This window comes from Phyllostomus hastatus, unplaced genomic scaffold (assembly GCF_019186645.2).
Source record: "Phyllostomus hastatus isolate PE091 unplaced genomic scaffold, TTU_PhHast_1.1 phas_scaffold_11, whole genome shotgun sequence".
NCBI classification, from domain to species: domain Eukaryota; kingdom Metazoa; phylum Chordata; class Mammalia; order Chiroptera; family Phyllostomidae; genus Phyllostomus; species Phyllostomus hastatus.
Genome location: NW_025334005.1, coordinates 4444160 through 4469272, shown reverse-complemented (window position 1 = coordinate 4469272; position 25113 = coordinate 4444160). Strand labels below are relative to the sequence as shown.

General features: G+C 66.5%; 2 protein-coding genes across 4 annotated transcripts in view; one reads left to right on the top strand and one right to left on the bottom strand.

Moving 5' to 3' along the window:
- MACROD1 (mono-ADP ribosylhydrolase 1) overlaps nt 1–25113 on the bottom strand; it is a 135431-nt gene that overhangs the window by 74174 nt on the left and 36144 nt on the right. The window lies entirely within an intron of this gene.
- On the top strand, nt 10729–22027 carry FLRT1 (fibronectin leucine rich transmembrane protein 1). The gene is made up of 2 exons (XM_045855109.1): nt 10729–11541; nt 19882–22027. Exon 2 carries the CDS (start codon nt 19932–19934, stop codon nt 21957–21959), a length of 2028 nt encoding a protein of 675 aa, XP_045711065.1. The 5' UTR covers nt 10729–11541; nt 19882–19931; the 3' UTR covers nt 21960–22027.

Here is a 25113-nt window from a genome sequence, read left to right as displayed (position 1 = left end):
CACCTGGGGCGAGGACTCAACACGCCCGAGCCTCAGTTTCCTCGTCGTTAGCAAGGAGGAGGAGCCCCCCGCCTGGTGGAGTGGGGCTGGCACCCCTGCATGGGGCCAGGTGCTGGGAACCTCCATTCCGGCCCCGCATGGCGGATGGGACGGGCGCTGCTCCCCAGCCCTCGGCCGTCCCCGGGGAATGGAGCCAAAGGTGTTTTTCCAGCCCAGGAACCCAGTAGTCAGCAGTTATTTATCGCGCTCCCGGTGGGTAGGAAAGCCACAAATAAGTAAATTCAGACAGCGGGGCACGATCATTGAGCCGCTGCTGTATTTCCCCATCGGGTCTGCGGCCCCGGCCGGCACCGGGTCGATGATAATTTATGACGCAGGCCCGGAAGCGGAGGGGAGGTGGCCGGAAAACCGCGTTTGCTTGGAGCCCCCCTCCCTGCTCCAGAGCAGCGCTGTGCCCACAGGTGGCTGGGGCGCCGGCCGGGGCGCTGGCCGGGGCGGGGACGGGAGGGGACGGCCGGTGGCACAGGGCAGGAGACGGACGCGGAGGCGTGGGCACCGCTGGACGGGGGGGGGGGGGCAGGCCCCGCCCCTGGCCCGGCCCCTGGCCACCAGCCGCGCCCACACCCTGTGGCAGGGGCGTCAGGAGACAGACAGGGGGGCCCTGGGGGCGGCAGGGGGTCTCTCCACCAAGCCGTTTGCGGTTTGTCTCACGTGGGAGCCCAGGGGAGCAGGGCCTGGGTGGGACAGGGCTCCTGCACCCGAGCCCTTGGGAGAGCCGCAAGGAGTCCGGGGATTGGAGAGGGCAGGGGAGGGCACCAGCGCGGCGGGGGTCTTGGCCAGAGTCTGTCTGGTGGGGGGCTGACTTGAGAGCAGAAACCGCACCGCAGCAGCACCTCACTGCGGCGGGCCCGGCCGCCTGGAGGGAGGGGGGCGGGGGAGGGCAGCTGGGCCGACACTCACGGCACCAGGTACAGGAAGGGGCTCGGGCCCACGGGGGTCCGGCCTGCGGAGCACCCGCCGGCATTCACCTGCCTTGGGAGCAGCGGGGCTGCGGTTCGCTTCCATAATTTACGCAGCTGGCTCCATCGTGTTTCACGTTCTGCCGTGTTTCCTGCCGGCACAGTTCCGTCCCGCCCCCTGGGGGCCTCAGGGCGTTAAACTAAGGTGCTGCGGGGGGGGGGGGGGGCGGCAGCACCACGCTGAGCTGTCCCCCGCTGGCGGGAGCGGGAGAGCCCCCAGGAGGAGAGGCCTTTCCCGGGCCGTGGGGCCACGGGAAGAGGCTCCACCGGCTGCGCTTGTTTCCCGGGTTCTAGCGGCCACGGCTGACCTGCCTGTGTGAGGACAGTGCCAGGCCGGTCCCGAGGGGGTGGCGCGTCCCTCCCGTGACCTGCACCGCAGGCCCAGGAGGGCGCCTCGCTCCTTCACCCTCCTGTGGGTCCCTGCCGCTCAGAGACGGGGCTCACAGTCCCCAGGCAGCACAGCTTCTGAAGCTGAGGGCGGGGCCTCCGCTCCGGCCTCTGGCTTCGGGCTGTCAACCACCCGCTGTTCTGGTGACAGCCCTGCGGCCGCATCCCAGCACTCAAGCAGGCACCTGAGGCCCAAGAGATCAAGGGCTTGTCCGAGGCCATGTAGCACAGAAGCTCACGCCCTGCACGGCCTCTCTCCTGCCGCTCCGGCCATCCCTCCGGCCCCACTGTGACCCCAGCCCCATCTGGGAAGGCCCCAGGCTCCATTTTCTGAGAGGAGCTGGGCAGACCCCTGGTTTGCAAACAGTGGACAAGGGAGGGGTAGCCTGGCTGCACGCTGTTAATTAAGGGGGCGCCCTCCTGAGGGCCTGGGAAGAACCATCTTCCCAACCCAGAGCCCCTGGTGTGGCCCGGTGTGGTCAGAAGGCCAGCCCGGGCCCCCCACCCCCCCAACTGCTGGGAAACTGGGGCCACCCCACCCTGGGCCTACCTAGGGTGGCTGCCGGCCCCGCACGGGGCTGACTGCTCCCTGGCCCTCCTCAGGGGCAGGGTGACTGTCCCGGGTGCCTGCTGGTGCCCCCGCCACCTCAAAGGAGCAGCTGTGGAAAGGGCCCGAGGGGGGCTCCAAACCTCCACCCACCGAGGCCTCCCCTCTTCTTGTCTTTTCTTTCTGCCTGGCTCTTAAAAAAAATTAAACACGGATGGTTTCGTCTCGGGAGAATTAGTATTCCAGGCAGGGCTGGGGGATGTGATCGGAATGCCAAGGTCGGAGCCGCGGAGCTGGAAGAGAAGGGGCGCTGTGCCTGGCGGGGGCTCCGGGCTGGGGACGGCGGGCTGCGACCCTCCGAGCCGTGTGTGGGCCTGGAGGCCATGGGGAAGGGGGAGGTGGGGTGTGGCCGGAGGGGCTGCCGCCACCAGTGGAGCGGGCGATGGGGCTCCCGTGGCCCCGGCTCGTCTGCTGGAGGTGTGCGTCCCTACTGTGTGCCGGGCACAGAGCTAAGGGGCTGGGAAGCAAAGGGCAGGGACACGCCCGTCCTCACCACTGCACGTCACCAGCACGGGGCCAGTGCCCGGCGCACAGTAGGCACTTACCAAGGAGAGGCGGGTTAGACGGACGTGCGGACACCATGGGGCACCTCCCGGCGTGGTGGGAGGCTGGGGTTAAACCGGCATCTCGGAGATGAGACTTCTTGGAGCTAATGGGCCCGTGAACCCGGGAGGGAGCTTGGGCCCGCGGCCTCCTGCCTGCCTGAACGTGGCCCCCTAGTCGCTGGCCACGCAGGCGACACCCCTGCGGGCACAGAGCAGAGAGGAGTGGGTGTGGGCCCGGGCCCTGCGGCGGCCCCACTGTGTGACCGTGGGCGGCCCCCAAACAGCCCCGAGTGCTGCGGCAGACAGTGGGGACGCTGACGCCCGTGTCTGCGCGCACAGGGCAGTGACGCCTGGGACTCGGGGCAGGGCTGTGGCCGCCACCGCCGCCGTTCATCACCCACACGGAGCGCTTCGCTCTGGGGGCCTGGGCCCTCGTCAGGACTCAGTCGCGGTCGCTGTGGCTGTTGTCGCTGCCGCTGACGGTCCTGGCCCTTAAGGGCTGGGGGCAGGCGAGCCCCAGGAGAGGGACAGAGGCGGGCGGGGGGGGGGCGGAGTCTAGCTGGAGGAAGCTCGGAGTGGCGGCACCAGCAGGCCCCCGGGGGAGGGAGCCTGGGGCGTCTGGGCCCTGCCCCTCGTGTCCATCCTCATCCTACCCCTCCAGGCGGCTGTCCTCGTCCAGACGGGACACCCCGGCCTCGCCCACCTTCAGGCACCTCTGCCCGCTACAGGCTTGTCCCTGAACTAAACCTTCCCGACATGCTGCCCTGGTCCTTCTCGTCCGCGGGCCTCCCCGGCAGGTAGCCCTTCCTCCTCCAGGTCAGCTGCCCAGAGCCCCGAGCACAGAGGACCATTCTGCTCCCCGATGGCCCCGCCCCTGCTGCCCTGACCGCTTCTCGCCCCCCCGGCCTCGTGCCCTGCAGTGTGTCCCTGCGTCTGGTGGGGCCCAGACAGAACTGGGGTCTTGTTTGGCCTGATGGGTGGAAACGGGGAGGAGCGGGGCAGGGCGGAGGAGACCTCCTTGGCTGTGCAGGGGGGCCCTCCTGTCCGCAGCCCGTGGCCCGTCCAGCAACAATCTGGAACAGGCGGCGACCGTGCTCTGCACTCTGCAGACACAAGACCGGGCTGGCCGCAGTTCCCCGGGGGCGGGGCGGAGAGGCCAGTGCAAAGCTGGCCAGGAACCAGGGAGGGTCAGAGAGGGCTTCCTGGAGGCGGGGTCACTTGTCAGACAGAACTGAATGGCAGGCTCTGGGAGTGAGGACGCCCCTATCTGGCCTCAGAGCCAGCCACCCGGTCGCTTGCGGTGTGGGGCGGGCCTCAGAAGGTGCCCCTGCCAGCACAGTGGGTGGGGTCATTTCTGTCCAGGAAAAGGGGCGCAGGGGGTGGGAGGCCTGGCATTGTCAGCCTGGAGGCCACCGGCGACCGAGGCCCAAGTGCTTCCCCAAGGTCACACCCAGGTCAGGGGCCCGGAGACCCCTGTAGCCTGACCCCCGTCTGGGCCTGCACCCTGGGAGGCGCGTGCCTGGGTGGTCCCAGCTCAGGGGAGCCCGGGGCTGCAGCCGCCACGCGAGGCTGCTCCGGCCCCACAAGCAGAGGGTCCTGGGGCCTCGCTGGCCGCCACTTCAAAGAGCTTCGTTATTAACAAAAGTGCTCCACGGATCCTTCTTTCTCCCTCCTCCTCTCCCGAAGGCGGGCTCCCCAATGAAAGGGGAAACACACCGTGAGAGGCAGCGCGGAGACCTCAGGGCAGAGCCGTGCGTGCGCGGAGACTGGAGCGGGTGCCGGTCCGCCCTCGCGGGGGGTGTGGGCTTCCTTTATTTATTTAAAAACCCCCTTTCTCTCTCTGTCTTTGTCCCTTCCTCCCGGTCCAGTCTGCCTCTCAGGCTGCACTTTAAGTCCTTTTGAAGTGTTACAACCATTTTCTCCTCTTTCAATTAACAACAAGAAAAGGAAGCTAATAGCTTCCTGAGCCACTCGCTGTAAATATTAACAAAGTCTGGCCGCTGGGCCCGGGCGCGCGGCGCGGCTCCCAGAGAGGGTGTTTACGGGAAGGAGGGGAGGGGGGCGGGAGATTTCCAACACCGAGGCGAAAACCCCTTGGCACGGGCTCCTGCTGGCGCAGGGAAAACTGGAGAGGAGGGGGAGAGGGCGCCTGTCCCTGGGGGCGGGAGGCGGGCGCAGCTGGCGGGAGGGAAGGGGCCCCCTGCGAGGGAAGGCAGCTTCTCACAGCCGCACCTGCGTAACCTGGAGGGCGCAGGGGAGCGGCCTGGAACCCTCCGGCTCGTGGCTTTGAGGGAGGTCAGTGGCGGAGGTTTAAGGAGAAGGAGGACCCCCTTCTGAATCCAGGGACTGGGGGTGCTGATGAACCCCAGGGTGCGCACTGACCCTGGCTCTTACCGGTATAGGGCTCCTGAGAGGACCTGAGGCCGGGAGAGGACTGAGGGAAGGGGGGCGGTGGTGGAGAGGAGCTGCCATGCGGGAACAGGGGTGGCCTGGAGGGACCAGGTCTTCTGCCTCCCAGCCGCACTGCCCACACCAGCTCAGGGTGGGGAAGGCAGGGCCTCCGGTCTGCTGGCAAAAGCAGGCCAGCTTCCTGAGAAAAAGACCTGGCCGCCGCTGGTGGCACCAGAAACATCATCATTCAGGGCCCCATTGGCCAGACACAGGCCCTGGAGTTCAAGAGCAGAGCTGCTGGGTGGGGCCGGGCCACAGGCGGCCTCCTTCTGGGGGGCCAAAGCCCAAGGCAGGCCCAGGCCTGCCGCTCCTGTCCCCGATCATGTCCAGGCAGGCTCTGGCCACTGTGCCCTCCCTTTGGGCTGGGGGGCCACCTGCGGCCACCTCGCAGGCCCTGCCGCCTCCAGCAGCTGGGTACCAGCTGCCCCTGGCTGACCCTGTCCCCTGGACCTCTCACTGCTCATCTGGCCCAGAAGTTCCTGCCGCCGCCCGCCCTTGCTCAGAGTCAAGTTCAAAGGCTAGAGAGCACTCGAGACACAGGCGGCCTCCTCAGGCACCTGCCTGCTCTTTTGTCGAGCCACGGCCCAGGGGTGACAGTGCCCACTCGGCAGCCTGTCTGTTACTTGGCTGCCCTGTGGGGGCAGCCCCCTAAACTGAGAGGGCGGGGCCTCCAGACCCCCCAGGGAGTGCGGGGAAGGGGCTGCTGGGCCCAGCGGGCAGGCAGGTGCCAGCAGTCCAGGCTGACTTGGCCCCTGGCCTGCTCTGCCAGCCCGGCGTCAGGGGGCGGGCGCGAATTCCCAGGCTCCCTCTGGCCTTGTAGCTGCCCTGCTCCCCAGGTCCTGGCTCCCACCCACACGTGGAGGGCGGGAGAGAGGGATGTCCCATCATGGCAGAAGTCCCACGATCTCTTCCGCTGGAGAAGCCCTGTCCTAGAAGAGCTGGCCGCTGGGTCCCTGGGGCTGTCGGTGTCTCTGCTCTGGGCACTGCCCACCCCAGTTCCCCACGGTCTGCCCCTGAGGGTGGGCTTGGCCGTGGTCCAGGCCCGCTGGCCCAGCAGTGTGGGCCCCTGAAGCCACCCACGGACTGGCTGGCACACCCGCTCCAGCCCCCAGCCCCGCAAGTCTGGGCTTTGTCAGAAAGCAGTTTAATTAGCGGCTCCGAGGCTCGGAGGGTTCATGCCGGGTGCGCAGCCTCTCTCGCCTCCGCCCTCCTTGCCCGCCGTGTGGGTGCTGCGGGCGGTGCCAAGCCTGGGGGCCGCGGTGAGCGAGAGGGCGGCCGCGTAGAGGGCGGGGCCGGAGCCTGCAGCACGCCCCCTGCGGAGGCCTTCCGGCCGCCCCCACCCAGGGCCCCTGCACCGGGTGTGGGGGAGCTCGTGGGAGCACTCAGCGCCTCCCGTGAGCCGGAGTGGGGGGAGGGGAACCACGCAGCCCCCAGGCCTGTCTGCAGGGAGGCCTCCAAGCTCGGAGTGAGCCCCTCCGCCCAGCCCAGGACTCCGTCCCTGCTCCAGGGTACTCGGTCCCAGCCTGTTGCTGCTCCCCTCCCCAGGACCCCAGCACCCTCCTCCACGGGGCGGCCAGAGCGACCCTTCTCAAGGCAGACCTGCTCACGGCCCTCCCTGCCCAGGGCTCCGGCTCCCCGCGTCCCTCGGGTTGGAGACAGGCCCTCAGCGGGGCCCTCGAACCCCCCGCAAGGCCAGGACCCTGTTTCCCGCGTCAGCACAGACCGCCCACCGCCCTCCCAGAACTCAGACTGCGGGTCGCCAGCCTCCGCACCACACGGAGGCCCCCTCCTCTGAGCCTCCGCCCAGGCGGCTCCCTCGGCCGGAAATGGGCCTCCCCGTCCGCCCTCTGCCTTGCTGACCCGGGACCATCCACACTCCCAAAGGGGAAAGCTCTCCCTTCCCTGTGGCCCCCGGGGGGAGAGACCGTGGCCGTGTGACGGCCCCCAGCCAGCCCGTGCTGGCACCGGGGCGGGGCGGGGGGGGGGCCGCACCCCGCGTGGGGGAGGGGAGCGGGCTGCGTGCGGACGGCCGTCGGGCCGGGAGGAAGGCAGCGGCCGCGGAACAAAACCCAGATCTGAGTCGCAGAGAGAGCCTTTTCATCCCCGAAGGTCGCACGCAGAGGCCGACCTCAGCCTGGGCGTCCAGCGGGAAAGAAAGCGCCGGGTCTTCCGGCGCGAGCCCGCCTCGACCTGCTCGCAGCGATCTGAGCCTCCGTCCGGGAGGGGCCGAGCGCGGCGCGCGTTCAACACGCCGCGCGGCTGAGTCCCCAGCCATGACGCCCACCTGAGTTTCCAGAGGCACATCCGAGGCGTCTGATTAATGACACGCACATAAAAACCCGTCCCAGGAGCCATAGGTTAAAATGGGGCAGGAGGGCTAATTGCTAATATGAGAATTAATATCAGCGAGGAGCGATCTTTCAGGCTGCCAGGAACCAGAATGACAAAGAACATGCCCAGGGAGGGGGAGCCCTGAGGCCCCAAGGTGGGGCTGTGGCTCTGGCAGGTGGACAGGTGGTCGGGGTGGGGGTCGCCACACCTGCCTCACTCTGACTCGCCGCTGAGCTGTGACTGTCGTGACGTGGGAGCCTGGAGGACGCCAGGGCCACGGCACTGGCCACCTGCCCCAGGAAGCCCCACTTGGAACCCGCGCCTCCAGGCGGAGCGAGGCGGGGCCGTTTGCCCCCATAATGCCCCGCGTGTCCCACTGGGGCCCCTTGCAAACCGGGGGCTGCTCTACGGGGCCTCGAGCTGCTGAGGGGTGGGGGCTCCTCCGTGGACCCCAGGGTCCCTCGAGGTGCCAGGAGCGTGACTGCACTCTGCCTGTGTCCGTGGGATGGATGGGTGGGTGGAGAGTGGGCAGACAGAAGAAACGATGGACAGGGGGATGGATGGATGGCCACATGAGAGAGCCCGGGGCCACCTGGGATTTGGTTGGCGGTGTGTGTCTGTCGCGCCGAGACTGGCGTTTTGTGCAGGCAGAAGTGCCCTGGCCCAGAGGTCAAGGCCCTGGGGGTCACGTAGGTCATGCCGCCTTGGACAAGCACCCTCCTTTCCTTCTTTTTTTAAAGTCCCCGTCGCACCCCACAGTGGGCATGGCCCCCCTGCCCTGCCAGCCACGCTGGGCCGTCCCGAGGTTCAGGGAGGTGGCAAAGCAGAAACGACCTGGACAGAGACAGGTCCCTGCGCCCGTGGGACACGCAGCGCTGTCAGACGCAGGGCCGCGCCCTTGGCGCCCTTCCCCCACCGCCAGGTATCTTTTAATGCCGTGTTGGTGTGAAATACAACCAAAAAATAAAGTGGCGTAAGCACTGTGAGCAGTTACGAATGGAAGGTTTTATTACGTTGACCCCCCAGAAATGGTTCTTTGGCACCTGAACACAGACGGAGACCAGACCTGGAGCCCGTGGGGGCGGGGAAGGCAGTCTCCGGCGGGGGGGGGGGGTCCCGTGAGCTGGCGGAAGAGGCAGGGGCCGCAGAGGGGTCCCCGTTACCGAGTCCTCCGGGCCCCACAGGTTCACTTCCTCCTTGGTCAACTCGACTGACCGCCCGGAGAGTCCACGCGCCACTGCTGGCCTTGTCCACACTGGGGGGCTGCGGCTCGCTGGGGCCGGTCAGTGCCCAGCGGGGGCTCAGCGGCCCTGAGGGCGGGTGTTTGCCCAGAGGGCGCATTCTCGAATGTGCTGCTGGGCCTGGTGGGTGCCAGCCCCCACGTGGGACGAGCTCACGCCTCCAAGCACCGCTGCCCGGGTGGCGGACGTGGGGGTACAAACACCCACCTTGCACGCCCAAGAGGCACCCACTCGCCCAGGGCGGAGACACTCGAGGGGCCCAGTGTCCTTGGTGGGGTCTGGGACGTGAGGCGTGCCCGGGGTTCCCAGGAGGCTTTGCAGGACCACAGGGAAGGCAGGTCTGTGCGGCCCCACGGTCCCACGCAGGAGGTGAGGGGTGATGTCAGAGGGACCCCTGCAGGAGTGGCAGCAGCGGGGGATGGGGGGGGTGGGCACGGTGCATGCAGCTCGGGTGTTTGGGGGAAGTGGCGGGTGGTGAGGCGGGTGGGCCAGGCGGGGCCAGGCCCTGGGGATCCCTGGAGGCTGTCACAGGAGCTTCGCCCCAATCCTGAGGGTTAGCGGGAGGGCCCGACGCCAGCGGGGTGAGGCCGCCTGGCTGCATTCATCGTTCCCAAAGCAGAGCTCAGGGTGCGTCTGCTGCCACGGGGAACCAGCAGCCATGACTGGCCGGAGCCTCTGGGCTCCGAGGACACCGCCGCCCCTGCTGCCCCCACCCCTGCCCCCACCCCCTCCCCCTGCTCCGAGGTCTAAAACAATTTCCTCGACCCAGCCGGGGAGGCAGATGACCTCATTGGATGCTTTCCATCTCTTGCTTTCATAGAGAAATTACAATTTATAATTGGATGAAATCACATGGGTGTAATAGCAATAAAACCTCTCGCGGAGCCTGGCATCACCTGGCAGGAGGGGGCTGTCCTCATCTTCCCTCCAGTGCAGACCCCACCCTGCCGCCTCATGGGCCCCCCCCCCCGCCCCCACCCCCATTCACACCTCAGGACTCATGTCCCCTGGGGCTTGCTGAGTCTTCAACCTCCCTGCTCTGGCGGGGGAGCTTGTCGCAAGAGCGCCCCTCTCCTGTCAACCCCATGAGCCTGTGCCCCACCTGGCTAGCACCCTCTCCCCCCGCTGGGCTGGGTGCCCAGTGGGCAGTGAGCCCCCAGCCTGGGCTCAGGACTTATTAAAACACACACACGCCCCGCCCCCTGGCACCGAGATACTCTTCTTGTTATTTGGACCGGGCCAGGCAGCAAACCCTGCTCGAGCCGGCCACCTTCGGCCCTGCACAGAGAGACACCCGGATGCGGCCGGGCCCGTCTTGGTCCTGTTTCAAGCCAGAGCTGACTCTCTTCAGATGTGTAATGAAAGCACTTTTCCAAAGAGGGGCTCCTGCAGGGGCGGCGCGGACACCAGGGCCCCGGACCTCGGCGGCTAATGAGAGGGTCAGCGAATGAGAGGCGGCCAGGGCAGCGGCCCTGCCCCCGGTCTCTGAGGAGGGGCCGCCGGGGCGTGCGGAGCTGACCCTGCCTTGGGAAGCAGGGTGGTCGTCGGGAGAGAGAGAGGCAGGGACGCGGCTCCCCAGCCTCCCTGATGCTCCAGCCGCCTGAGGGTGGCGGGGAGAGGCAGAGCGTGTTCTGGAAGCCGAGGCCGCCGTGGCCCAGTTGGACCCTTTGAATGGCGTGAGCGAGAGGAGCAGGTGCTGGGGGAAGCGGAGCCAGCTCCGGGCCGGAGCAGGGCCCCTGCAGGGCCAGGAGCCCTCAGAACTTCCCTTTTCCCTTCCCAGCCCTCCCACCCCCAGGGCAGGGGGGGAGCCAGAGCACTGGGAGTGGGAGAGCTGTGTGTGGCCAGCTGTTTGGTATCTGGATTCGAAAAGAGAAAGGAGGTGGTGGAGAATCTTCCCAGCCCCCCTCCCAGCTCACGAGCAAGAGGGGCGTTTAGGGGACAGATTCCGAGGCGTGGGCGGAGAGGGGCTGCGGCCAGGCAGCCTGCCGTGGCGGGAGGCGGGGGGGCTCCTAATTCTGGGGCTTAATGACTCCCATTGTTTTTCGGCAGGTGAGGAGGCGGGGAGTGGGTGAGAAGGACTCCTGTTGCACAGACAAGACCAGGAAGCGAAGCAGGAGCAACGTGCCCCCCCCCCCCGCCACCGCCCACTTCCTGGGCGAGAAAACTTCCCTGCGAACAGGAGCAGCCAAGCAGGACTGAGCTCCTCACCTCCCAAGCATCTTTGCAAAGAGGGGCCCGTGGGGCCTGGCAGCTGGCGGTGCGCGTCCGCGGCTCAGCCCGCTGTGGGCAATGGACCCCCGCTCCCCGGGGACACAGCCCGAGTGGCGGGAGCACCGGGTCCCTGGAGAGCGGCGCCCTCTCTGTTCCATCACCCAAGGGCACTCCCTGCCCCGGGCCCGTGCTGCCCAGTGATGTGAAGGGATTTTAACAAAAGAAGCAACTTGGTGGAGAAGAAGAAGGGGCGGGAGCCACGCAGAAGCCCGTCGGAGGAGGTGGCGGCCGACAGACGGGAGAGCAGCGAGAGAGAGGACAGCGACGGGCTGCCCGCCCGGGATGGGCGCCAGGCCGTAGGGCATGCCTGGGGCGCAGGGGCCCAGAGCACCCTCAGGCCGCGTGCGGGAGTCCGGGGGCCTCCCGGGGCCACCTCTGCGGACACTCACGTGTGCCCCGTGCTCCACAGGGGAGAGGCCGGCGGCGCCCACGGCCTGAGAGTATGCCGCTCCGGACCCACAGCCACGGGTGACCTCCGGCCCCGTGGAGCCGAGCACAAGGCCTCCTCCCTGTGCCCCAGGGCGCCCCCAGCGCGACCCCACACCCCAGGTCTGAGGCCTGCGCCCCCAGCGCCGGGGCCGTGGGCCGGAATGTGACCGTGGCCCAGGCCCCCCCCCCGGGACCCGAACGCAGCATCCGGAGCAGCGATCCCGCCAGACCCAGCAGGCTCCCAGGCAGCAGCGCAGGAGGTAGGACGGGCGGGGAAGGGCTCCGGTGGTCTGGAAAGGCCGAGGGAGGGCACACGGATGGGGCAGCTGGGGCCTGCCCTCACGCTGGGCTGGGTCAGACTGGGGCCTCACAGAGCCCCCCCTGCAGGTCTGTAGCTCCATACCCACCCCACACACGGAGTTCGGGCAGCTGGCCTCTGCTGCTTGCCGGGGGGAAAGGATCACGTGCCACCCGGCGGCCCCACGCTGCTGGGCTCTACTCCGGGCTGGGTGCATCCCAGGCCCTGCTGTCCTGGAGGGAGGTGGCACTCTGAGCCCCTCCAGGCCGCCCAAAGGAGACAGCAGGGAGGCCCCGGGGAGGCAGAGCCTTTGGTGACGTAAGCACTGGCGAGGAGGACCCAGGTGGGGTTGGTCCACAGCCACCAGCTCAGGCCCTGCTCTGGCTGGCCTTCGGGCATCGTCCGCTCCGGCCTCAGTTCTGCCCCTCGGCTGCCGAGAGCTGCGTGTGGCGCCTGGAGGAGGGCACGGGGTCCCCAAGGCCTGCCGTGGCGGGGCTGGGCTGGGACAGGGTCCCACCCTGTCCTCCCGGTGCCCAGAGGCCAGCAGGGACGACCCTCGCCCCCCACCAAGACACAGACGCCAGGCCACCTGGAGCGGCGGCGGCGGCGCCCTGGGCAGGGCAGGGCAGGGAAGCCCCAGTTCATTAGCTGGATGGAAAACGACACTTCCCCACGCCCGTCCCCGGGAGAGAGGCTGATTTACGGCCGGGCCCGGGCGGGACATCCGTCAGCGCCGCGTGGCGTGCACACCGGCTGCGGGGGCATTAATAGTGTGTTATTAGCCGCCAGCGTGAGAGATGCCCTGCGGATGGGCTATTTGCTGTTATTTATTGTGAAGGCGCCAGCCCAGCCGTGGGGACTGTCGGAGCCTGAGCTTGGCCCCTGCCCGGCAGCCTCCCTGCCCCTGTCCCTAGTCTCCTCCCAGCCCTGCGGGGGGTTGCGGGGGAGGGGGACCCCTGGGGTTAGGGCTGGGGCCAAGCCAGAAGGGAAGAGCCGGCTATGGGTCCCCAGGCTTGCACCCCGACTATTTATGGAGAGCTGCTCAGGGCCTGGCTCTGCCTCAGAACCGGGCTGTGGAGCCAGTCCCACCTGGACAGGTGCCCTGGCCTTCCGGCTGGGAGTGGCGGGACCGTGGGCACCTCCCTTCCCCTCCCTGAGTGTCCTCCACCCCCCCACCTCGGCACGTGCACTGCAGGCTCAGGCTCCACCAGGCAGTGGCCAGCTGGAAAGGACGGGAGTTTGCAGAGGGCCCAGCACACAGCAGGTGCTCAGGCTGGCCGGCTGCTGCCACTCCCCGGCCTGAGCCCACCGGGCCAGAGGGGCTGCAGAGCCACTGGTGGGGGAGAGCAGCTCCCAGGAGACCCTGCTCAGCCAGGCACGCCCGCCGTCACGGCCCACGCCAGCCCCGCAGGACGGGGTTTGAGAGTCGGGGGAGGTGGGCCGGGAGGGGGCTGTGCGCGGCTGCCGTAGGGTCCTCTCTACCCTGCGCCTGCCCTTCCCCACTCTGGGCCTCGGTGCTTCCTCCTCTGCAAGAAGCAGAGGATCTTCGAGACCCTCTACCCCCCAGTCCTGAGAGTGGGTTCCCCCCTGGGCGTGCCTGCAGGGGTGGCGGGGGAGGGGGTCGTCTCTGAGAAAGTGGGGCCAGCCTCTGGCGCCTGGAGGTGGACCCGTACGTAGTTGGGCGGGTCGGCGGTGGCCGCCCCCTGTCAGAGGAGGTGAGTGGGGACAGCCGGGGCCTTTTCTGGGTTTGCTCCTTCCCAGGGTGGGGCCTCCCCAGCTGGAGGACAGGTGTGAGACACCTGGGAAGGGAAGACCCACGTCCAAGGCCTGGGCTGGGGTGGCCCCTCCACCACGCACTGCACGGTTCAGACTGTGCCTTTGCCTCTCTGGGCTGCGGCCTCCTTCTTCTCCCCCTACTGCCGGGTCCTGGGTTTCGGACTCTGGGGCCGGTCCCCTTTCGACGTACTCATTCATTCATTCATCCATTCATTCATTCATCCATTCATCCATTCAACAGGCATCTGTGAGCACCCCGGGGCCAGGCTCTGGGCTGGGCCCATGAACAGGATGGAGCACGTCCTGACTGCTAGGCGTTCATTATATCCTGGGGGTTGGACAGCTGGCTTGTCCTCAGTCGACAGGAGGTCTCCCCAGGACCAGGGCCCGCCGTGGTCCGTGCCCCACAGCTCCTGGGGGGCCCTGCCCGCACCCCGCTCCGAGTCTCTGCTTTACGACTGCCGGGCATCGCCGTGCCCAGTCTTTCCAGGTCACCCTGCTCCCGTCTCGGCCTCCAGCTGCCAGGACCTCGCTGGCCGCTGAGAAGCCTGGCCGTGTGGACCCTGGGGACCCCTGCCCTGGGCTCAGGGGCTGCCTCCCTCTGTTCCTTCCTCCCGTTCCCCCGGCATGAAAGCCTTCAGGCCCCTCTCCTACGGCCGAGACTCCCCAGTCTCTCCTCCTTCCTGCGCAGAGAAACCAAGCCCTCGTCTCGGCGGCTCTGCTGAAAACGCAGGGACGCAGGGGGGCGCCAGGTGCGGGAACCCCTCATTGAACCACGCCGGGAGAGACAGAGACAAAATTACACGTGTCTCCTTTCATCCCCCCACCCTCTCCTGGCCCGGAACGGTTTAATATCGAACGCTGTTATCAATATAATTAACCTCCTAAGACCCAGTTTTAAAGCCGTATTTTTTAAAAATGATTTGCATTCCCTGAAGTTCAGGACACCCCAGTGCCCTGAGACCTCGTGCCCAGGCAGCCACGAGACGAGCTGAGCGCGAGGTGCCTTCCAGGGGATTTACATACCTGCCTGCCGCTCCCGCCAGTGATAACCACTGATGCATAATGCATGCAGCATATAATTAGAGAAATAATTAACTTTAGGTTTTCAAAGGATCCCTACGCCCACCCCCCACGCATTACAAGTTCTCTGTGGCCCCGGGAGACAGGTGGGGCGTGAAGTTGGGGCAGGGACCGGCTAGAAGGGCCCGGAGGGTTGTCTGGGCAGGGCCCCCGACCGCACGCTCCCCTCCTCACCTGCCACGCACACCTGGACCGGCCCGGAAGCGCGGCCTGTCTCCAGTGACCGCGCCGAGTCCCCGGGTCTGTCCACCTCTCTGCGCCCGGCCCTCCCTCTCTGCTCCAGCTGGAAAACCCCCGTCCTTTATCCTCACAAGAACCCAGGGGAGGGGTCAGTTGTGGTCCCATTTTACAGATGGAGGCCTGAGACCCGAGGCCGCCCTGGGAGGTGGAGCGGCTGGGCTGAGCCCGGGCAGGGGCGGGGCTTCCTGGAGGTGGGGGCGGGGCTTCCTGGAGGTGGGGGCGCTCTCCCCAGGCCTCCCCGAACCCGGGGAGGTGGAGGCCGGTCCCCGTGCCTCTTGACCTTCCGCCCTCCGTGTTGCTTATCATGCCACGCCACGGAGGTCACGCAGGCTGCTGGGAAGAAATGTGGGGTCCCTTGTTAACTTAAACAAAGGAGTGCTGAGGACCCATCACAGACAAGGCGGTGAGCCTGCCTTGGTAGAGCTCCCTGCTGGGGGGCCCCCTGCCTTTCCTCTCCTGGGCTGAAACCTCTTCTGTCCCCAGTCTGCCCTGAGGGCCTGGCCAGGGTCAGGGGGCACCGGAAGGGGGAGGGGGAGGGGCTTCCTCTGTCTGGCCTCGGCTCCCTGACCCGCTCGCGTCTGCCCTCCCTCCTCGGCGCTAGTGGGTGGGCGGCCGCCCGGAGTGCGCCCCAGGAGGACCTCAGGTCCCTCCGTGGGGACGGCTGGGGCAGCGCCTCTCCCCAGAACCACCAGCCCTGTGCTGGGCACTGCACACGGCCCCTCCCTTGGCAGTGCCTTGCAGAGGAGGACACGGAGGCCCAGAGAGGGGCTGCAGTCACCGCAGGCCACACGGCTGGGGGCTGGTGAAGCCAGACTCCAGCCCAGCCCCATGGTCCTCTCCCCCCGTGATGGCGAGGCCATTCTCGTCCACGCGCGTCTTTCTTGGGGTCACCGTCTGGAGTTCTCAGATGCCCAACTGGGGCTGATGGGCCGGCTCAGTGTGGTCCAGAGGCGGTGGGGGGTGGGGGCGGGGGCAGCGCGTCCACCCCAGCCTGGGGGGAGGGGCCGAGGACGCACCGTGGGAGGTGAGACGGGCACCCAGGGCCACACCCACTGACGGGAGTCCTGCCAGGGAGCAGCCCGGCCTGCAGGCTCCCGGTCCACCCCGGGGGCTCGGCGGCGCGGGTGCGGGCGCGGGGGAGCGAAGAAGGGGCCGCTGGAGAGCGGAGGAGAGCGGGGAGCAGCGAACACCCAGGCCGGGCCGGCGTGCCTGCAGTGGCCAGAGACCTGCTGCAGCGCTCACGCCTCACTCACTCGTGTGTCACGCGTGTGTCACGCGCAGGTCCCACTGACTGACGAGGGGTGCTTTGCGCATATGATCTTACAGAGCCCTCCGTAGGAAGTCCCCCTGTAAGGGGAGCTATTCTGACCACACGTATAGGGGAGGACCACACGTATAGCCGAAGCTCAGGGAGGGCAAGGAGCTTGCTCAAGATCGCACAGCCTGGAAGTGGCAGAGGCTGGACTACAACCCAGGTTTCTCTGTCCTGGAAGGGGGCAGGAACTAGTGGCAAAGGCCAAGAGCGATTCCCCAGGTAACACCCCCCCCCCCACCCCACGGGCGTCTGAATGCCTCCAGCCTGAGCCGGCTCACTGCTTCCCCTCCCCCGCCCGCCCCCGAGGCGGGACCAGCGTCTTGCCGTCAGTCACGAGTTGGCAGGTCCTGGCTCACACCCCGCCCAAGTCTGCGGGATCCGCGCGAGGACACTGGGTGACCCCGTAAAAGACAGGCGATTTACCGGGTCTAATGTAATGACGACATAAACCATCCGGTGCACAACCAGGGAATGAACAGGCGGCTGGCACCCAGGCAACTACTGGGCCTCTCCCGCGAGGCGTGCTCCCTCCTCCTGCCCCAGGCCCCGCCCTCTTTCCCCGAAAGGGAGCCGCAGGGCTCCGCAGGGGCGGCCTTGGGGAAGGGGCAGCGGCGGGGGGAGGGGGACTTGAGCCAAGATGGATGAGGCCCACAGACGGGGGCGGAAAGGCCTTGGGTCTCCAACTCCCGAAACTGGCTCAGTTATCCATCAGGCATCTCCCAGTGTGTGGTTTACACTCTGTTATTGATGCCGGGGCCTCTGGAGGCTGAAGGCCGGGGCCCTGAGCCGAGCAGGCACCGGGAGCTCACATCCAAGGCCAGCCAAGCCAGCAGGCGGTGGCAGGTCTTGCCTGTGGCCCCAACAAGCCTGTTCCCTGCTTGGGGCGCTGGCCTGGAGCAGCAGCGCCCGGGCGCCTCCCAGATCTTGGGCCAGGACTCAGTGCTGACAGACCAGGGAGGGTGTGCATCCTCCGGCCGTTTGCCGGGGGCCCGGGCCAAGGCTCTCCTGGGCTTGGGCTCGACCCCGAGACCAAGGCAGGGTGGCCTTTGGGCAGGCCTGCATGCCCCCATCCTCCACGCCTGCCCTGGCCCTGACTCGCTGCTCAGGAGCAGCTCGAGACGGGACCTTCAGGCCCCGGGCAGGGAAGGGAGCGGATATGCAGCCGGAGACCCGGGCTGGCCGCCACCCCAGAGAGGCGCCTCTGCTCTCTGCGTCTCGGGCTGCTCCGCAGTCAAGTGGGACGAGCACCTGTGTGCATGTGACCGGGGGGTGAGGGCACAAACCTATGCCTGTGAAGAGGGGGTGAGGCTGGAAGTCCCTCTGGGGCCTGGGTTCCTCCCTGTTAAAGGTCGGTGTTCCCAGGTCTACGCGACCATCCCCTGCTTCGAGCCCGTCTGTCCTACAGTCTGGGCCGGCGGTCCTCCCAATCCCGGAGCTAACAAGCAGCCGGGGAGTCAGGGGTCTGATGAGGGTGGGGCCGCCTGGGAGACCCGTGCCCCGCCCCATGCCACTGAGCGCAGGATGGGCCAGGGAGCATGGTGGCGCAAGGCTCCGGGTGGGAGAGGAGCAGGGCAGAGTGGCCAGGCTGCCTGGGCGGGGACACGGAGGACAGCCGGACCCAGGGGCGGGGAGCCAGGGGCTCGACCTGCAGGAAGCGAAGACCAGCAACATGTTCCGAGGGGCGGGGCTGTGAGTGGGGCAGGAGCCTGCAGCCTGGGCCAGGCAGGCGTCCTTGGTCCCTCAGGCCAGTGGGTGCTGGTGGGAGGGAGCCTGAGCTGGCTTCAGGGACCCAGAGTGCTGGGTGGGTATGGTCTCATCAGCACCCCCTCCCCCACTTCCCCTGTGACCCTAGACGCAGACCCCAGGCACCTCCCCGTCATGCTCATTTGCTTCCAGCCAGGTGTCCTGGGCTGGCCCTTGACCTACCTTGGGACCTTATGAACAAAACGTCGCTGTGAACAGGCCCTGGGCTGGGTTAGTGCGTCAGCCGGCCACCCATCCACAGGCAAAGCCCGAGCCCTCCTGAGATGGCCCTGGAGCTGTGCTTGGGGCAAGGCCCCGTAAATGCAAATGGGGCCTGAGCATGCGGGGCTCAGCCCCTTGGGCAGGCAGGTGGTCACTGACGCCCAGCCGCCCATGGCCAACACGGCCCGTGGGCCCGGCCCTCCAGCCCCTGGAATTTAGCCCGGGACCGTAACACCCTAGTCACCAAACAGCACGGCCGGCGGCCCATGGACGTGCGGCACTTTGAGCCTGGCGGTGGAGAGTCTGGCCTCAGGCCCCCCCTCCACTTCTTGAGGGGTCTCGAGTGAGGCCGCACCTCCAAGCCTCCGGGTCTCATCCGTTACAAGGGAGCGAGGAGGGCTCCGGCCCCGTGTTCCCTGGGAGGGTGGGACGACTTCGGTTTTCGCGCGGCTCCAGGCAAGGTCGCTGCTATCATGTGAGCTGCGGTCCCACCCGGGTGGAGTCACTCATGGCCGCAACCTGGGTCGGCACCTGGTGCGTGATCGACCAACATCTGCCGGGGGCTGGGTGGCCAGACGCGCGGAGGGACGAGCGATGGGAGGCGGGGAGGGAGGAGGGGGGAGGGAGGGGTAGGTGGGTGGACAGACCGAGGGTGGGTGGGCGGAGCAGAGGGGAGCTCCCTCCGGCGTGGGGAGACCCAGCGGAGGAGGGGGCACCGGAGGCGGGTCCCGAAGGGCGAGCGGAGTAGTGTGCTGGGTGGAGAGGAGCCGGCCTGGACTAGAGAGAGACCAGGCCGGGGGTGTGACCTGGCTGGGGTACCGAGACACCTGGGCACTGGGCCCTCGGACGCCGTGGGCCGGAGCGCCCTCGCTCCGCTCTGGGCCCAGGGCCGCCCTCCACCCGCCAGGCTGTGTGGCTCTGCGGTCACACTGTGGACCTCTGCCAGCTGCATGAGGACACCTCCCCGCGGAGGTCAAGAGATAATTTCTCTTTAATTGATTTTTTTTTTACCACTACGAAATATAAAATAATGAGGAACGTCTGTGCTGTAATTTCTCCATTTGTGAAAGCTGAAGTCACACCTCTGGGCAATTTCCTCAGAGCATGGGCCCCTCCCTCCTTAAAAAAAAAATCTCATTTCTTTAAATGCAAGCAAACATATATATTTCTCAAGTTTCGTGATTTTGGAAGTGGACAAGGTGTGGAATAATTTCCCACACAGCGCGGCGCGCGGAGCCAGGGAGGGCACCTCCGGCGAAGAGAGATTTCTGTAAATACAGGAGGGAGCCACTCTGCCGACACCTTCATCTTCTGTCTGTGAGACGCACGCGTGACAAGCAGGACATGTTTTAACACTAGACAATGCAGCGCCCGCTCTCTGCCGCTCACCAGTGACGATGCTGGCAGCTCCTTCTCTCGTCACCCCCCTCCCGCCACCGCTTTGAGCTCGCAGGCCTCCCAGAAACAAGCTCTCCCTGCACACCCTGGGTCCCAGCCAGGTGCCAGCTCCTCATCCCAGTGAGAAGTGGCTCTGCATCCATCAGACGCGCCCTAAATCCGTCCCACCCACCTCTGACTGGCCCCTTTTAGCGCTGGCCGTGGAAAGTGGCTCCGGGGGAAATCTCGAAGGAAGAAACCAAAGCTGCAGCGTGGCCCTCAGGGAGGTAACCTCGCCCGAGATGTGGAGTCATCGTCCGGGAGGGCATGCGGCACCGTGCCCTCACGGGCAACGCCTCGCTCCGGCTGAGCCAGAGGTCACTAGAGTCCACCCTCAGCCTGACTGGTCACCGGGGCACAGCCTGGGCGCCGGGGGGTGTGGTGTCTGCTTCACGTCCCCGCCTGCAGCGGCCCATGGGCGCCGGGCAGGCGGGCAGATGGGCGCTGCCACTCGCTCTCACCGTGCGTGTCTTGTGCCCCTTACAGGTGCCGAGGCCCCGAGTCCGGTGAGGCCCCCGCTCCCCCCGCCGTCCACCATGGTGGTGGCGCACCCCGCCTCCGCCGCCACCACCACCACGACTGCCGCCACCGTCACGGCCACCGTCGTGATGACCGCGGCCACCATGGACCTGCGGGACTGGCTCTTCCTCTGCTACGGGCTCATCGCCTTCCTGACCGAGGTCATCGACAGCACCACCTGCCCCTCGGTGTGCCGCTGCGACAACGGCTTCATCTACTGCAACGACCGGGGGCTCGCCTCCATCCCCGCCGACATCCCCGACGACGCCACCACCCTCTACCTGCAGAACAACCGGATCAGCAACGCCGGCATCCCCCAGGACCTCAAGACCAAGGTCAACGTGCAGGTCATCTACCTGTACGAGAACGACCTGGACGAGTTCCCCGTCAACCTGCCCCGCTCCCTGCGGGAGCTGCACCTGCAGGACAACAACGTGCGGGCCATCGCCCGGGACTCGCTGTCCCGTCTCCCGCTGCTGGAGAAGCTGCACCTGGACGACAACTCCGTGTCCACCGTCAGCATCGAGGAGGACGCCTTTGCCGACAGCAGGCAGCTCAAGCTGCTCTTCCTGAGCCGCAACCACCTGAGCAGCATCCCCTCGGGGCTGCCCCGCACGCTGGAGGAGCTGCGGCTGGACGACAACCGCATCTCCACCATCCCGCTGCACGCCTTCAAGGGCCTCGACAGCCTCCGGCGCCTGGTGCTGGACGGCAACCTGCTGGCCAACCAGCGCATCGCCGACGACACCTTCAGCCGCCTGCAGAACCTCACCGAGCTCTCGCTGGTGCGCAACTCGCTGGCCGCCCCGCCGCTCAACCTGCCCAGCGCCCACCTGCAGAAGCTCTACCTGCAGGACAACGCCATCAGCCACATCCCCTACGGCACGCTGGCCAAGATGCACGCGCTGGAGCGCCTGGACCTGTCCAACAACAACCTCACCACGTTGCCGCGCGGCCTGTTCGACGGCCTGCAGAGCCTGGCCCAGCTGCTGCTCCGCAACAACCCCTGGTTCTGCGGCTGCAGCCTCATGTGGCTGCGGGACTGGGTGAAGGCGCGGGCGGCTGTGGTCAACGTGCGCGGCCTCATGTGCCAGGGCCCCGAGAAGGTCCGGGGCATGGCCATCAAGGACATCACCAACGAGATGGACGAGTGCTTCGAGGCGGGGCCGCAGGGAGGCGTGGCCAACGCCGCTGCCAAGACCACGCCCAGCAGCCACGCCTCCGCCACCACGCCCCAGGGCTCGCTCTTCACCCTCAAGGCCAAGAGGCCGAGGTTGCGCCTCCCCGACTCCAGCCTGGACTACCCCATGGCCACGGGCGATGGCGCAAAGACCCTGGTCATCCACGTGAAGCCCCTGACGGCGGACTCCATCCACATCACGTGGAAGGCCGCACTCCCCGCCTCCTCCTTCCGGCTCAGCTGGCTGCGCCTGGGCCACAGCCCGGCGGTCGGCTCCATCACGGAGACCCTGGTGCAGGGGGACAAGACCGAGTACCTGCTGACGGCCCTGGAGCCCAAGTCCACCTACATCATCTGCATGGTCACCATGGAGACCGGCAACACCTACGTGGCGGATGAGACACCCGTGTGCGCCAAGGCAGAGACCGCCGACAGCTATGGCCCCACCACCACGCTCAACCAGGAGCAGAACGCCCACCCCATGGCCGGCCTGCCCCTGGCGGCCGTCATCGGGGGCGCCGTGGCCCTGGTCTTTCTCTTCCTGGTCCTGGGGGCCATCTGCTGGTACGTGAACCGCGCCAGCGAGCTCCTGAGCCGGGAGCGGGTCTATAGCCGGGGCAGCCAGAAGAAGGGCAAGTATATGGAGTCGGGGACGAAGAAGGATAACTCCATCCTGGAAATCCGCGGCCCGGGGCTGCAGATGCTGCCCATCAACCCTTACCGCGCTAAGGAGGAGTACGTGGTCCACACCATCTTCCCCTCCAACGGCAGCAGCCTCTGCAAGGGCGCGCACACCATCGGCTACGGCACCACGCGGGGCTACCGCGACGCCGGCATCCCCGACATGGACTACTCCTACACATGATGCCCGGCCCGGCAGGCCCGCCCCGCGCCCGCCTCCCCCTGGCCTGCGGCCCCGCGCTCTGCCCAGCCCGCCGCCGTCCTGCAGAGCAAGGGGAAGAAACTCCACGATGACTTCCCCCAGCGAATAGCAATGCTTGGGGAGGGCTATCAATTTTCTAGAACACAACAGTGGGAAAAAAAATTTTTTTAAAGGATAGAAGGCAAGAGAGGGGTTTGATGTTGCTGAAGACATAATTTATTCCGAATTATGCCAGCTGGGGAGGGGAGGACTGGAAGGGATATTATTGCAGGAAGGGCCGGGTCGGGGTGGTTTTTCCCGTGAAGTGTGCAGATACTACCTGTACGGCATCTGTGTGCGCCTCGCGCCCAGTTCGGGGCGGGCACAGAAGGACCGGCGCGGAGGAGCGGCCGGCGCAGAAGCCCCCTCTCGCTGCCGGTTGGCTGCCCCCTGGCGATGGCCTGGCGGAAGATTCGCAGGCTCCTCCCAGGGGAGGGGGGAAGGGAAGATCTTTCGCTAGGGAGCTAGTGTCCTGAAGTCTCTTCCCCGGTTCTTTCCACACCACCTCCCTTACAGATTTTCTGAAATACCGCGTCTTTGCGTTCTTCGAACAACGATGTAACCAATTAAAAAGCAAACTTTCTCTTTCCCGTATGAAACCCTCTTCGCCTCCACGCCCCACCACCACGCGCCACGGAAGCCCCGTGGACGCCGCGCCTTTCCCGGCCCCTTGGGGGCGCGTCTGTCAGCCCGTCTGTCTCGACGTCGCGGCTCTGAGCACAGACGGGCAGACAGAGCTGCAGACCGCCCTGATGAGACTTCCTGGGTCAGTTAGTACAGTTTCTTGAGAAAATAGTCGTGAAAATGTTGCTTCCTCCTAACAGTGCTTGAGTAAGTGGACGCGGTGCGCGGGGATCAGGATGGGGTGGGGGTAATTCCGCTGGTGATGGCGGGGGCGCGTCCCCTCTGCACCGGCGGGTGCTTCCAGCCTGCTCCCGCCTCGGGTTGGCCGGAGCTGGGCCACGCTCCTGCCCGCTGTAGGGAGACCGTGACCAAGGTGACTGACAGGCTCCTCATCCTCCACACACACAGTCACCTCAGTAGCCACTTTCTTTCTTTTTTAAAGATTTTATTTATTTTTTAGAGAGAGGGGAAGGGAGAGAGAAGGACAGGGAGGGAGACATCAATGCGCAAGAGAAGCATTGGTTGCCTGTTGCGTGCCCCAGATGGGGGCCTGGCCTGCAGCCCGGGCGTGTGCCCTGACTGGGAATCGAACCAGTGACCTTTCGTTCACAGGCTGGCACTCAACCCACTGAGCCACACCAGCCAGGGCACTAGCTATTTTCTCTGTGCTCTGTGTTTCCTCCTGGGACAAGGTAATTGGCACAAAGACTTTTTTTTTTTTAAATATCAGCTGATTAGACCTAATGGTTTCCATAGCTGCTGAAACAACACCCAGAAAAAGACACGAAAATTCTCGGAAAAGCCCTGGGAGACAGCGCTCCCAAATGCAAATCACCCAGCCGCGCCCATCCCCCCCGGGACCGTTCTGGAGATGGAGGCTCAGCTCGCCCTGTGAACCAGCCAGCCCCCCCCCCCCGGAACTGAAGGGTACTGACCAGGGCGCTCCCCGAGTTAAAGCTTTCTTTCCTCCCTCTGGAATCGACATCGCCATCATTTATCAGCCGGCAGCACCGTGGGGCGAGCCATGAAATTAAAACGATGATGAAATAATGACAGCAAATCTGGAGAGAAGAGGGGACCGGTGTCCAAGCTTCTGCTGTCTCCTGCGTCCCCGCACGTGGGCACCTGGGGCACCGGCCGTCCACGTGCCACTCACCCCGCACCAGGGAGGAGCCCTGTCGCAGGAGGGACGCCGGCCCGAGGGCGAGGAGGCTGAGGAGGGGTCCTGCTCCCGGTGGCGGTGGCGGGCGTCTTCAAAAGGCCCCGACTGCTGTGACAAAAGCCAAGGGCAGGAGGACGAGACTGAGCAGCCGGTCACAGGGCGGCCTGGGGCCGGCTGCTCAGCGGACATGAAAAGGCGAGACTGGCCCCCTTGGGGAAGTGCGGTATGAAAGAACTGGACACAAGAGCCGCATCAGGGGTGGAGAAGAGACACGGGGTCTCCAGGCCTCCCCGGAAGGGGGACGCCTAACTCCCCAGCCCCGGGAGAGGCCAAGGGCCACGGCTACTTTTCATTCTAAAGCAAACCTTTTCCCCCTTTTCCCATTTTCCCATACAGTGAAGTCGGGAGAGTTCTTCCAAGCCTTAATTTCACGTCTGTAGTGGCCCCCCCTCCCCAGCCAGCACAGGCCTGTTCCCCCCCACACACCCCTGGCAGCTCAGGGAGGAGCAGAGGGGTCCCGCTGGGTGCGGCCTGAGGGAGACGGGGCACCAGGGTGCGGGGTCTCGGCTGGAGGACGGAAGTCCAAGGTCTCTGCGGTTTGTGAAGGGGTCCCTGGACACCCCACCTCCAGGCACCGCTCCTGCCTTCTGCCAGTGTCCCAGGAGAACTGGTCCCTGCACACCCCACCGTCAGCCCCTAGTCCCCACTGCCAACATGCTCGGCCCCCCCCCACCCCATCTCATTTTGGTCCCCCCCTCTGCCTTTCCCCAGGCCAGGCAGAAGTCAGACCACCCCCTCAGAGGCTAGGAAGGCATTTGCCAATGGCAGGAGGGCTCCACGGAGGGGAAGGCCTAGACCCAGCCTGTAACCACCCCCCCTCCGCCCCCTGTGGTGGTAAGCAGTGAGCAGGCCCTAGCCAGGCTCTTGTGCTAACAGGGCTCAGGCAGGGCTTGGGATGAGCTGCCCCGCCCGGCCCCCTGCGACCAGCTTCTGCAGGCATCGCCCCACCCACAGAGACGCAACAGTGGGCGGAGACCCCGCCCAGCCAGCACCCTGGGGCCGCTCCCTTCTCTGCCCGAGGCATCCCACCACCTTTGCAGCGTCCTTTCTGACCCCCAGGGCCTGCTGCCTCACGGGCACCCCAAGTGCCTGAAGCCAGCTCCATTCGGAAACCCCACTGCCTCCTGATCCAACCCCTCAGAGCTGGCCACGCGGCACAACAAGGGGACGTGTGTAGGGTGCCCGGCCTCCCCCGTCCCCTGGACACAAGGTCCGTGAAGACAAGCCCAGGACCTGGGCCTGCATGTCCGT